The following is a 13,084-nucleotide window of genomic DNA, read 5'->3' on the forward strand; positions in this document are numbered from 1 at the left end:
TCCCTGGGTTTTAAACCAGCCAGACAATAAACAACTCTATAATATTCAGTGCAGCAGCTTCTGTAGAGCCCATCTGTTTCAAAATAACCCTAATTCTGCTTACTATGCGGAATGCTTTGTTGTCTAGGGTTTGTCCTAGTTTCCTTGAATGTTTTGACTATGTGACTCTGGTGCCATCTCCTGGATAAATATGAAGTATGCCATCGAGTAAATATTTCAAATCTAACAGCATCAGCACTTTGTTTACTTCAGCAGTCATCCATTCAACTTTTAGTGGTGATGGAAAGATCCCAAATCTTATTGTTTTCTAGACACCCCACTTATTTGCTTATGGAACATCGCACATACAATGAAAAGTGTTCTTCCCAAAATTATAATAGTCCAGATGTAGACTGGTGTACTAGTTTGGAGACTGTGGGCCGATTGCTACCTTATATATATCCCATGCAATCCTACTGAGATCAGTGGGATTGCATGGGGTCACAATGATATTATCTACTACAAAGTCCAGAATGGAGCTTCATAGCTCTCCAGGAAGCCAACTTTACAGTAAAGGTAATCAGCATTGTCAAGGGAAATTCAGTGTGGTTGAAAGACGCTGTAAAATTTTCATTAGCTTCTAGGTTTTGCATTACAGCATGATTAACTGTTTTCCAATAGATCCTCCAAAATGCAGTTTGACATTGTGGAACTCTTTGCAAAAGATGAGGCTAGACAGGTCAAACTGTTCTTAGCCCAGTGATAGCACTTCTTTTGTATCAGAGGGGTAGCCGTGTTAGTCTGGATCTGTAAAAAGCAACAGAGAGTCCTGTGGCACCTTTAAGACTAACAGATGTATTGGAGCATAAGCTTTCGTGGGTGAATGCCAACTTCGTCAGATGCATGTAATGGAAATTTCCAGGGGCAGGTATAAATATGCTGGCAAGAATCAGTCTGGAGATAACAAGGTTAGTTCAGTCAGGGAGGGTGAGGTGCTCTGCTAGCAGTTGAAGTGTGAACACCAAGGGAGGAGAAACTGCTTCTGTAGTTGGCTAGCCATTCACAGTCTTTGATTAATCCTGATCTGATGGTGCCACCCTATACCGAAAACCCACCGACTGCTATGCCTACCTTCATGCCTGCAGCTTCCACCCCGGACACACCACACGATCCATCGTCTACAGCCAAGCACTGAGGTACAACCGCATCTGCTTCAACCCCTCAGACAGAGACCAACACCTACAAGATCTTCACCAAGCATTCTCAAAACTACGATACCCGCACAAGGAAATAAGGAAACAAATCAATAGAGCCAGACGTGAACCCAGAAGCCTCCTGCTACAAGACAAGCCCAAGAAAGAAACCAACAGAACTCCACTGGCCATCACCTACAGTCCTCAGCTTAAACCTCTCCAATGCATCATCAGTGATCTACAACCCATCCTGGACAATGATCCCTCTCTTTCACAGACGTTGGGAGGCAGGCCAGTCCTCGCCCACAGACAACCTGCCAACCTTAAGCATATTCTCACCAGCAACCACACACCGCACCATAACAACTCTAACTCAGGAACCAATCCATGCAACAAACCTCGATGCCAACTCTGCCCACATATCTACACCAACAACACCATCACAGGACCTAACCAGATCAGCTACAACATCACCGGTTCATTCACCTGCACGTCCACCAATGTTATATATGCCATCATGTGCCAGCAATGCCCCTCTGCTATGTACATTGGCCAAACTGGACAGTCTCTACGTAAAAGGATAAATGGACACAAGTCAGATATCAGGAATGGCAATATACAAAAACCTGTGGGAGAACACTTCAACCTCCCTGGCCACACAATAGCAGATGTAAAGGTAGCCATCTTACAGCAAAAAAACTTCAGGACCAGACTCCAAAGGGAAACTGCTGAGCTTCAGTTCATTTGCAAATTTGACACCATCAGATCAGGATTAAACAAAGACTGTGAATGGCTAGCCAACTACAGAAGCAGTTTCTCCTCCCTTGGTGTTCACACTTCAACTGCTAGCAGAGCACCTCACCCTCCCTGATTGAACTAACCTCGTTATCTCCAGACTGATTCTTGCCAGCATAATTATACCTGCCCCTGGAAATTTCCATTACATGCATCCGACGAAGTGGGCATTCACCTGCGAAAGCTTATGCTCCAATACATCTGTTAGTCTTAAAGGTGCCACAGGACTCTCAGTTCTTTTGTAGTTATCACTGTGACTAGAATTTGATGTTAATGAATAAGGCATTTCTGGAGCTAGATGTTGTGGCTGGATCAGTGTAACTATTGTGAGCCAGATTTCTGATTTTAGAAGCCTACAGTAGAAGCTCCTGCTAGTTGTTTTAGGTGTCTACAGTTAGCTCCTGTGGTAAGGGCTGCCTTTAGTTCTTAGTGTTTATACTCAGTATCAGATGAAGACAGCAGAATTTTTAATACCTTCAAACTTTATGTTGCCGTGGTGACTTAGGTGCATATATTTTTTAACAAACTGGAAAGCTGTATATAATAATAGAATAATGAAAGTATATTTAATATATAAAATGCATAGGGCTTCTGTTGTCATATCTCTTATTCCAGGTTTCTCATTTACTCATCCTTGTTTACAAGGTAATAGTGATTTGACGGCAGATAGAAAGTAAACAATGAAGAGATATCTATTCCTTAATTGATAGTAACTGGTCTGTGTAGGAAAATGATAATGCCGAACTATGAAATCTTCCCTTAACTTTAAATGATCTGTTTCAAACAGTTCAGTTTGGTTGAAGGGCTTTCCATTACTGAACCCCGAGTGCTTCATAAGTGTTCAATTGTGCCTTTTGCATTAATATTTAAGATACATTTCATTCATATATAACACTGCTCTACAGCCAAAATGCTTCTGAAATAAATGTAGTCAAACTTTACTAATTCTGGGTCACTGAGAACGAAAATGATGCTTAAAATTGTTGATTGGCTCTAATTTTCAAGATATGCTATTGGGTCAGTATATACGACCCTTGACTTGGGAATGGCGGAGGATAAATGAGTTATAAAGGGAAGGGATCTCAATTTAAACCAGAAATGACTAAAATACATCTTTGACTGGATCTATGAATAAATCTATGACTGGGTTTGGACAGTACTTGCTTTTTAGGCAAAACAATGAATGATGCAATCTGAAGCTGGTATTGCGTCATACATGATATGAATTGCATCATGTTATTCCTAGAAGTCATGGATGATGCAATCATAACGAAGCTTACATCACTCTGCTGAACAAATTGCCCTATATCAGCACTAGAAATCATACAGTGTCGTGCTCTCTTATTTGTCAGTGTTTGATTTTGCAAAGGGACACATTTCTGTTTAGCCAAAGTGATCAGAGATGCCTCGTACTTGTGTGAACAGTGCAGATAACTTCTGCTATGTTTGTGGTGAAGTGACTTTTGCATCACAAAAGCGCAGTATAACCACTATGGTTAAGAATCATAGAATCATAGAATATCAGGGTTGGAAGGGACCTCAGGAGGTCATCTAGTCCAACCCCCTGCTCAAAGCAGGACCAATCCCCTATCACCTTTATTTTGGCTGCAAAATTGGAGATCAGGACAAGAGGTGGGCCCCACACATAAGCTGCAACACTTGTGCAACAAATCTTCGCCAGTGGTTGAACAGGAAAAGGAAATCTATGCCTTTTGCAGTGCCAATGATTTTGAGAGAGCCAACAGATCATACCAGCAATTGTTACTTCTGCATGGTGCCTCCAGTTGGGAAAGGTGTGTCAAAGAAGAAAAAGTGGACTGTGCATTATCCAAACATTCCATCAGCTATACGCCCAGTACCCCACGGAGAAGGACTGCCGGTTCCTGATGCACCAGAATCTTTCTCACTTGAGTCAGACGAGGAAGAGGATGAAACTTCTGGTCCTGAACCATCAATGTCACAGGACCCACATTTTCTCCCATCCTCCTCCTCCTCTGAACCATACCTCATAACACAAGGTGAACTGAATGACCTTGTCAGGGATTTGGAACTACCCAAGAGTAAGGCAGAGCTGTTGGGCTCCAGACTACAGCAGTGGAATCTCCTGGCAGGTGATGTTAGGGTTTCCATGTTCCGTGACCATCAAAAGGATCTTGTCCCATTCTTCTTCATGGAAGGTGATCTTGTAGCCTGCAACAACATCGATGGTGTGATGGCAGCCCTCAACATCGTTCACAATCCAGATGAGTGGAGACTATTCATTGATTCATCGAAGATGAGTCTTAAAACTGTTTTACTGCATAATGGCAATGTTTTGCCATCAATTCCAGTTGGTCATGCAGTCCATATGAAGGAAACCTATGATAACATGAAACAACTTTTGAGGTGCATAAACTATGACCAACATCAGTGGCAGCTTTGTGGCGATTTGAAGGTTGTTGCCCTCTTGCTTGGTCTGCAGACTGGATACACAAAGTACTGCTGTTTTCTCTGTGAATGGGATAGTCGTGCAAGAGATTCCCACTACATCAAGAAAGATTGGCCACTCTGACAGTCATTGGAGCCTGGGAGGAAAAGTGTTCAGCATCCACCACTTGTTGAATCAAGGAAGATTTTACCACCCTTACACATCAAGCTGGGTCTGATGAAGAACTTTGTCAAGGCCATTGACAAAACACAAGCAGCTTTCAAGTACCTCCGTGGAAAATTTCCAAGGTTAAGTGAAGCTAAGATAAAGGAAGGTGTCTTTGTTGGTCCTCAGATTCGTGAACTTCTTCGAGATGATGCATTTGACCATGCACTACGTGGCAAGGAAAAGACGGCATGGAAAGCCTTCCAGTTAGTGGCAATAAATTTTCTCGGAAACAACAAGGCAGACAACTACAGGTTGTTGGTGGAAAACCTCCTCAAGGCATACAGAAGCCTTGGTTGCAACATGTCACCAAAGATACATTTTTTGCACTCTCATCTAGATTTTTTTCCACCGAACTGCGGAGCAGTGAGCGACGAGCACGGCGAGCGATTTCACCAGGACATTGCAACAATGGAGAAACGCTATCAGGGCAAATGGAGCCCATCAATGCTTGCAGACTATTGCTGGACAGTGACAAGAGATGCTCCATTTAATGAATACAAGAGACAAGCCAAGAAGCGCCGAGTAGACACTGAATAGGACTAAACTATGTACAGAATAGTTTTTTGCCTTTTGTTTCATAATAAATTTTATTTATATAACCCTTTTGCTGATTTTTAAAGTGTTACATAAACAGGACAGGTGAAATATTATCATGTAAAGCAACCATAAACACATGAAAAGACCTAGGTTTACAATTGATGATTAAAACTCTACTATATCTACACAATATACATAGACATAAAACGTAAAAACTTAAATATCTTAGAAACAGTAGCCAATCAGTTGTTTTAATTGTCATATTTGAATTCAGCACATCAAAATACATATTAAATAGCACATTTTATCTCTGAAGAAGACTACTTCTCAAAAACTGTAGACCAGTGTAATCTGTCAAATATATATGACAGATTCATATATTGACACCAGTGTTCATTCTGGTATCATAGACTGCTCTGAGGCAGTTTTGGGCAATATCAAGTCCTACAGGTGAACAGTTTTAGAAAGTGCCCAAAATGTAAATGAGAACAGTTAACAGTGATAGATAGAAAAGCAAAAAAACCTTTCTACATGAATTACAAAGAGGAAAACCCTGTAACTAGAAAGCAAAATTATTTTTGTGGTTGGGGAAGAAGGTAACAATCGTTAATTCTTTGCATTTATTGCTGTAATGGAATATCCCAAATGATCTGTTTCTTTTTATGCCTCTAGTGTAAGAATACAGCAGGAAGCTTATTCCTTTTTTGGAAGAAACAGGTGCTTAGAATGTTAGTGTGTGTTGTGCCATGATTGTTAAGATAAAATACTCTACTATATAGTGCTTAAGAATGTCAGTTTAAGAGGTGATAAGCATGAGCAATCACACTGAAGTCATTTGGAATTGTGGAAGCTGAGTGCCTCTGAGGATCTGGCTCTAAGGCCTTGGACGTAGTGGATTGAGTACAAGTCTTTTTAATACATTTTCAGTTGTTTTTTTAATTATCAAGAATAACTGAGGTAATTGGAGTTGAATATAAAATAACAGCTTTTACCTTCTTAGGCATTATAGAAATCAATATTGGGCTTCACATTTTCAGCACAGGGAGTTAACCATCACTGTTGGTTGAATACTTAATTTCTCTTGCATCCAGGCTATGTGGTTTTGTCTGTCTCATTGAGTTTAGGTGATCACATCATATAATGACTACGTTTGAAATGCCTGTAGCTTGCTTCCAAACTCAGCACTTGAGTGGAAAAATCTGTTTAGGTCAAATTAAATTTATTATTGTTAAAATGAAATAAGCTGATAACCTCTGTAACCTCCTGAGTTTTTGTGATTCTATTTTTTTTTTAAACAACTTCCGTTAATACCAACAAATTATATTTCTGCATAAAATTTTAGTTTTCTGCATTATATCTTATTCTCTGATTTAAGTAACTTTGAATAACAGCATTATTTTTTGTTACTAATAAAAATGTCATCCAAGTTCAGCCATCAAGGTTTTTTAGCATGCCTCCTTCAAAGTTCCTTTTATGCTGCCATGCAAATGATTCCTTCTCTAAATATTACCCTGGATGATAGTAATTATTTTTTATTTAAAAAATTATTTTGTAACATACAATATCTGAAGATTGTCTTCATATATGTTAATTAACCACTTTTTGATGTCTGACATGCCAGGTAGTCATTGCATGGAGTGTACCTGCAGTATCCTCAACACATATGTTACATGATCATTTCTATGAAAAAATAGTAGATTCAGAATTGTGTGCTTCATTACAGTAGCTGGACTGCAGGAGAGGTAGCTAATGGCTGAAAAGCAGGTTTACTTAACATGGTGATAAAATGCCAAAAGCTGCCACAGCTTTATCTATACATTGGGCTCTTATTTGTACAGGTTCGGTTGAAACACTGGTAGCTCTGGTGGAATTTTTTTCTTGTAAAGTTCTCTAGTTGTAGGCAAGGATTAAGTGGCTAAGGCATTTCTAAAGGTATTTAGGCATTGCTGTGCTCAGTGTTGCAGCACCTAACTGATTTAGGAGTCTAAATATCATTTTTCAGAAGGGATTTAGACACTTGAGTCCAAATTCCATTGACAATCTAAGTGCCCAAATCACTTTTGAAAATGAAATTTAGACTTCTAAATCAGTTGGGTGTTGTAACATTGAGCCCAGTAATGCCCAAATGCTTTCAGAAATCTGGTCCTAAGAATTTATCCCTTCAATTATTTTTACATTTTTGTGGATTATTTGGATGTTTGCAACCTGATTTTTTACTCAGAAATCCAGGTGCCCTTTTTGGCAGCAGTTTCTGAATTAACCACCACTCTCAGCATACTGTGGTTTGCAAATAATCTTTTGCACTACTGAAAAGATTCTAGTTCATCTTTTATAGTACACAGTGGATTAAAAGTGGCCGAAGGGGTAACTTGTTATTTTGGCAAAGAAGGCAATTTAAACTGTCACTTTTTTCCTTTAGCCTCAAGTGGAAACATCCCCCACTCAATTGCCTCCCTTTATTGCTCTCTCCTAGGTTTTCTTATCTTGTCCCTTCCCTGCCTTAACATTTCCTCTGTACATAAGGAATTATTGGTGTGCTTAAATGATAACATCTTAATGGGTGTAGCTGATCTGCTGTAGCATTTAGTGAAGACGCTACCTTCTCCTATCGGCGCAGGTACTCCACCTCTCAGAGAGATGGGAGCTATGTTGACAGGAGACGCCCTGCTACTGACATAGCGCTGTCTTCACTGGGGCTTAGGTCGGTATAACTATGTCACTCCGGTGTATCAATTTTCCACACTCCAGAGTTACATAGTTATATCGACATTCATTTGTAGTGTAGACCAGGGCAGAGGAGTTGTTGCATGACTATGACCTCATCAAAAAGGCCCAACTAGCTAGTCAAAATGTGGCTTTGGGCAATCAGTATCCAGCCGTATTCTAATAACGTATAAAACCCTTAATACAAGGGGTGTGAGCAACCACCTCTCCCCCAGTGTGTACAAGGACATTTCAGCTCTCTATCGCTTATCTGAATAAGACCAGGAGTAGGGCATTCATGTTTCTGGGAATTCATCTATGGAATTCTCTCAGTGAGGACATTTTCCTGGAGGATGTCTCTGAAGCTGTCTTCAAGGCTCAAGGCCTTTCATTTTGGGTCACTATATAATTGAGCAAATGTACCTACTTTTTTCACCAGCTCTTTTTTGTTTTGGTGATGGTGTAGGGGCTGGACTTTAAGGGGTTGTGAGTACTGTGCCCAGTTTTTGTTTAACTCTGATGTAGTTGTCTTATCTTCCAGCTACTGAAACTGTACATGGGCACTCTATAAACAGGATCCTGGAAGACCCCAATTTTTAGTTAACTGTTTTACTGTAATACATAAGAAGGAAAATGAAAAACTTTTTTTCCGCAGAAAGTAGCAATAATCTAGAAAAGTATGTCATAATGTTAGTTAAAGCTGCAATACGATTTAAGTCCTAGTTGTGCAGTTGACTGTGTGGCTGGACCCATGCTCACATGCAAAGCTCCAGTGACTTCAGTAGGTCTCTGTGTGGCCTTGTGGTGTGCCCATGAAGAGTCATTTGCAATCAGAGCTTCCTTGCTCAGTACATGTATAAGAAACCTGACTGCCATTGTGCATCCACATCTGGGACAATTGTTTTCTTTCTTTTCAAATGAACCATAGCCAGTTTGTATAATGCATAAACATCCCCTTAGTATGCTAGTCAGTGGTCTGCTTTCAATTCAATGATCTGTAATGCTTTTTAGCTGCCTGAAATCAAAGGTTCATGCTCACAAAATGTTCAGCCTCCTGAAGTGAATAATTATTTTTCTCTAACGTCTGCACATGGCTGTTTCTACTTGTGTGTGTTTACGGGATGGCTGCAACATTACTGCACCTATGGTTTAGGGTTCCTGGCCATGCACCGACACCTATTGGTCACCTAATTAAGGTGGGCCTTCTCTTTTTCCAGAATGGAAACGGTTTAGGTCATAACATCACAACCGCTATGTTGTCATCAGTCTTAACTTCTCTCAATCAGTCTCATTTTGACAGAAGGATGTGGGGAGGTACAAGTTGTGAGGTATTCCGTGGCCTTTGGGGAGTGAAGGTGGCTTTTTCACATTAGCAGGAAGGATGCTTTGTTTCTAAAGGAACGTATTTAAAAAGGAGATGGCAATATTTCATCACATACAGGCGCTCTTAATTAGAGTGGCATGTTGTTCTAAAATGGTGGGTGTGCTTACGGGTGAGGTGAAGAGCAATTGACAAGTTGCAGTGTTCGTGTTTCTTAAATATGACTTAATTTTGCTTCTATCTGAAAATACTGATTGTGTTTCTGAATCTGAAGAAGTAATGTGGTGCAAGGGCATGTTGAGGTTAAAGTGTTACAATGCACATTATATTGATTTGCTGCATGTTAATGTGAATTAAAACATCCTTCAACTGTTTCTGGTTTTTTGTGAATATCCCATGTTATTATAGCTAACCACTGGTGCCTGAGCAGCTAGTTAGGCTTGGCAGCATTTCCTAAGAGTTTGAGCTATTTGCAAGGACAAAAAAAAAAAATCCTTCTGCATCTTCCAGTCTTTGCATAGAATTGTAAACTTGTCCATTATTAAGGTCCTGTCTATACTATAAATTAGAACATAACTGAGTCAGAGGTCAATAACTAGGTCTCCCTTACTCACTGCAGTGTAAATAGGCCATCAGTCTACTATACAAACTGGCCCCTGGTATTTAAGGTTGCTAAGCACCCCCACATCTGAAAATGAGCTCCACTATATGTATAGTACACTACTTGGTTTTGGTTTTTCATATTCACTATTACTATTAAAACATGATCCTGAGATGAAAAGTTAATAAATACTAACATTATAAATATATATGCAGTCTGACTCAACTATTCCTTAATCTTTAGAACTAACTTTTTTTATCCTTAATAATGTATGTGGCTAGATTCAAAGCCAATCTCTCCTTTTTTTCCCAAGGACTCTTAGAATATAGGCAGTTGATGTCATACTTAAGCACAGCCTTTATATCTTTTCTTGCTTTCCTTATTATGTGACTTGGAATGTGAATTCTGTGAATTCTTTAGTTGGTGGTGAGGGGGGAGGTTCTTTCTTTCTAACAGTGCCAGGAGAGAGAACCACCTATAGCCTGTTCTGTCTTTGTGTGTACTATTTCTGCTCAGATTAATTTACTCACTGTGCTTCTCTATAGCTGAACTGCCACGTGTAGTTTATTTCTGAATCTGCTTGCTGCCAACTAAAGATGGAGTTACATGTGCATCTGGTATGGGTCACCACATCTTGGACAGTAGTACTAGCTGAAAGCTTAAAAAGCTTGCTTTGCCAAAAGTAACTGTTGAGGACTTGTAAATAGTTTAAAAGTCTAGATGTTACTGTATAAAACAAGGATGCTGAAAAATGTGAAGTCCTGGGCTTTTTAAAGAGTAATTGCTGTATTAAAAGTATACATTTTTAATGAACATTAATGTAGTGGGACTGCTCCAAAACTAGCAGAAATTTTTTTTCATCTGCTTTGTCAGTTTAAATTTTGGAAGTTTACCTAGTTATATAAAGGACCAATAATTATTTCATGTTTGTTAAAATGTATTTGTACAGACGATTAAGAAATCAAGTAATACAGAAATGCCAAGACCAAGGGGACCAATTAATCTGCTAACTAAGCACTGATTTAAGAGATTCCTTACTGTTGAACCAAAAATTTCTCATGTACAGCAATTGAACAAAAACTGTACAGAAATCCCTCAAAGATATTTCCATGGTAAACTATTCCAGGAAGATTAAAGATCTTCTGTTACGATGGTAATCTGAGTATAATCATAATGGTTAGTGTTAGCACGGATAGGGTCCCATGTAACTCAATTGAGCAAAACTGGTTCAGTCCAGTAGAGGGCAGTACTGCACACTCAGTAGTTAGTTCATTACAGTATGGTCTCAGTTATGACAACTGCTGCTCTTGTTTAGTTATTTCGGTTCTACATATTTTCTTTTTTTCTATGACTGTTATTTTTTCCGCTGCGATTTATGATTCAGATTCTATCCTTTACTGGTCAAGGTGTTAATCAAAAGATGAGTTATGTAAAATTATTTCAGCCACATGTTGTAAGTTATTTGATTGCCTGTATTAAAACTAGGGTGACCAGACAGCAAATGTGAAAAATCAGGACGGGGGTGGGGGATAATAGGAGCCTATATAAGAAAAAGACCCCAAAATCGGGACTGTCCCTATAAAATCGGGACACCTGGTCACCCTAATTAAAACCTCCTTGTTATATATCAAAACCAATAACATTATTTTAATATGGTTTTGTAATAATAGTAAACAGAAAAAGTATACAATGCTCACAACCTTACTACACTACACAGTTTTATCACTGTTTAAATCGTAGGATATGTATGATTCTGCACTCAGCAGAGGATAAAAGTGGTTTACATTTGCTTTTCATTTTCTTACAGGTTTTAGTGCAGGAAGTCATAGCAATGAGAGGCGACCTTATGGGTTTTGGTTTCCATCTGAACAGCTATCAGAAGAGGAAGTGAGAAGACAAAGAATTAATAGATTTGAGAGATGGTGAAATTGCCAAGGGTCTAATGAAAAATGTAAAGTGCTCTTCAAAGTTGCCAAAATGTTTGCAGATCTGTTGATTTATACAGTTTCTACTTTGGTTCAGAACTATTTACTACTGGCTACATAATTTAACAACAGCAAAACATGCCAAGGATTTTGCAAGATATGGCTGAAAATCTAGGCTTAAAATAAGTGCCCAAGGGTGTGGTCCAAGAGTCAGAATGTGGTCTATGGCTGCCCTCCATTTCGCTGTATTTAAAATATGAAAGAAAACTGGTGGACTAATGATTGTAACAGGCCGCAACTCACTTCTGACATTTCTCTACAAAGGCTTTGTGAATGCCTTGGCTTTTTGTTTGTTCATGAGCTCAATCAACAATTTCTCTTCACCTATCAAGGGGGAAAAGGGAAAATACAGATACTATGTTAGCGAGTGTCCTTGATTTTAAAACTATATAAATCATCCTTGCAAAATTCTTCTCTTTGCCTGTGACAAGTAATCTTTTTGGATTGGTGAGTAAAATGGTAATTTTAAAACATCACAGTGACTGAGCATATATGTAAATTAGGTACACAAATTGCCAGCCCAGTCTTTAACGTTGCAGAATTTGGTCACTCCTGTCTCAAATCATCCCATTCTGCCTAGGATGTGTATACAGTAAAACTAATTTGTAACATTTCACACTATCTTGAGATTCCTGGCCTATGACCAATATGGTCAGCCTAATATTGCAGCCTTAACTCGGAAAGATCTTCCTTTTGTGGGGTTATTGTACTTTCATACATATATTGTTTCTGGGGGAGGAGGGAGATTGTTTAAACAAACAAAACTGAAACATTTTCAAGGCAAGAGACGTAAGTTGGAATCCAAGAAGTTACTGTGTGTTGTTGACTTACCTATTTCCCTTTAAAAGAATACTTTGTATTCAGTAGACTACAGGAACTCCATCGTGCAAATCTTTTTCTATACAACTTTAAAAATCAGACTGTTTCTCTCGATGGACTACGCTGGCTCATTTGGAGCTTGGCTATAGCTCATAAGAAAGTGAGCTGTGTTAGGAAGAAGGAAGACGTATACTGCCTAAATATTGGTGGCCGGAGGCATTCTGCCTCCTTGGAATTGTGGAAAGCACACTAGGCAGCAGGATGTGATGCATCTTGGAAAAGATGTAGCTAGAATTGTTCTAGAGCAGTGGGTCACGAGAGCACCATCGCCCGCTGAGACCTGCAGCCTATGGGACTACTGGAGCCTGCTGGCAATGTTAGCTGCCCTTCCTGCTCCTCAGCACAGCTAATCATGTAATGGCTGTCCTCTCTGGGGCCTACTTAGGACAAAAGTTTCAGCGTGCTCTGTTCCTACACTAGCACACCTGTGCCAGGTCATTCATAACTTGATCTTTG

At 39.4% G+C, this 13,084-nt stretch overlaps 1 protein-coding gene across 1 annotated transcript in view; it reads left to right on the forward strand.

The window, feature by feature from the left end:
* RHBDD1 (rhomboid domain containing 1) overlaps positions 1–12,746 on the forward strand; it is an 88,588-nt gene extending 75,842 nt beyond the window's left edge. The window contains exon 7 of the mRNA XM_065411000.1: positions 11,572–12,746. Within this exon, the coding sequence (XP_065267072.1) occupies positions 11,572–11,690 (119 nt within the window). The 3' untranslated portion in view covers positions 11,691–12,746. The remainder of the gene's footprint in view (positions 1–11,571) is intronic.
* The last annotated feature ends 338 nt before the right edge of the window (positions 12,747–13,084 follow it).

This window comes from Emys orbicularis, chromosome 9 (genome assembly GCF_028017835.1).
Source record: "Emys orbicularis isolate rEmyOrb1 chromosome 9, rEmyOrb1.hap1, whole genome shotgun sequence".
In the NCBI taxonomy this organism is placed as follows: domain Eukaryota; kingdom Metazoa; phylum Chordata; order Testudines; family Emydidae; genus Emys; species Emys orbicularis.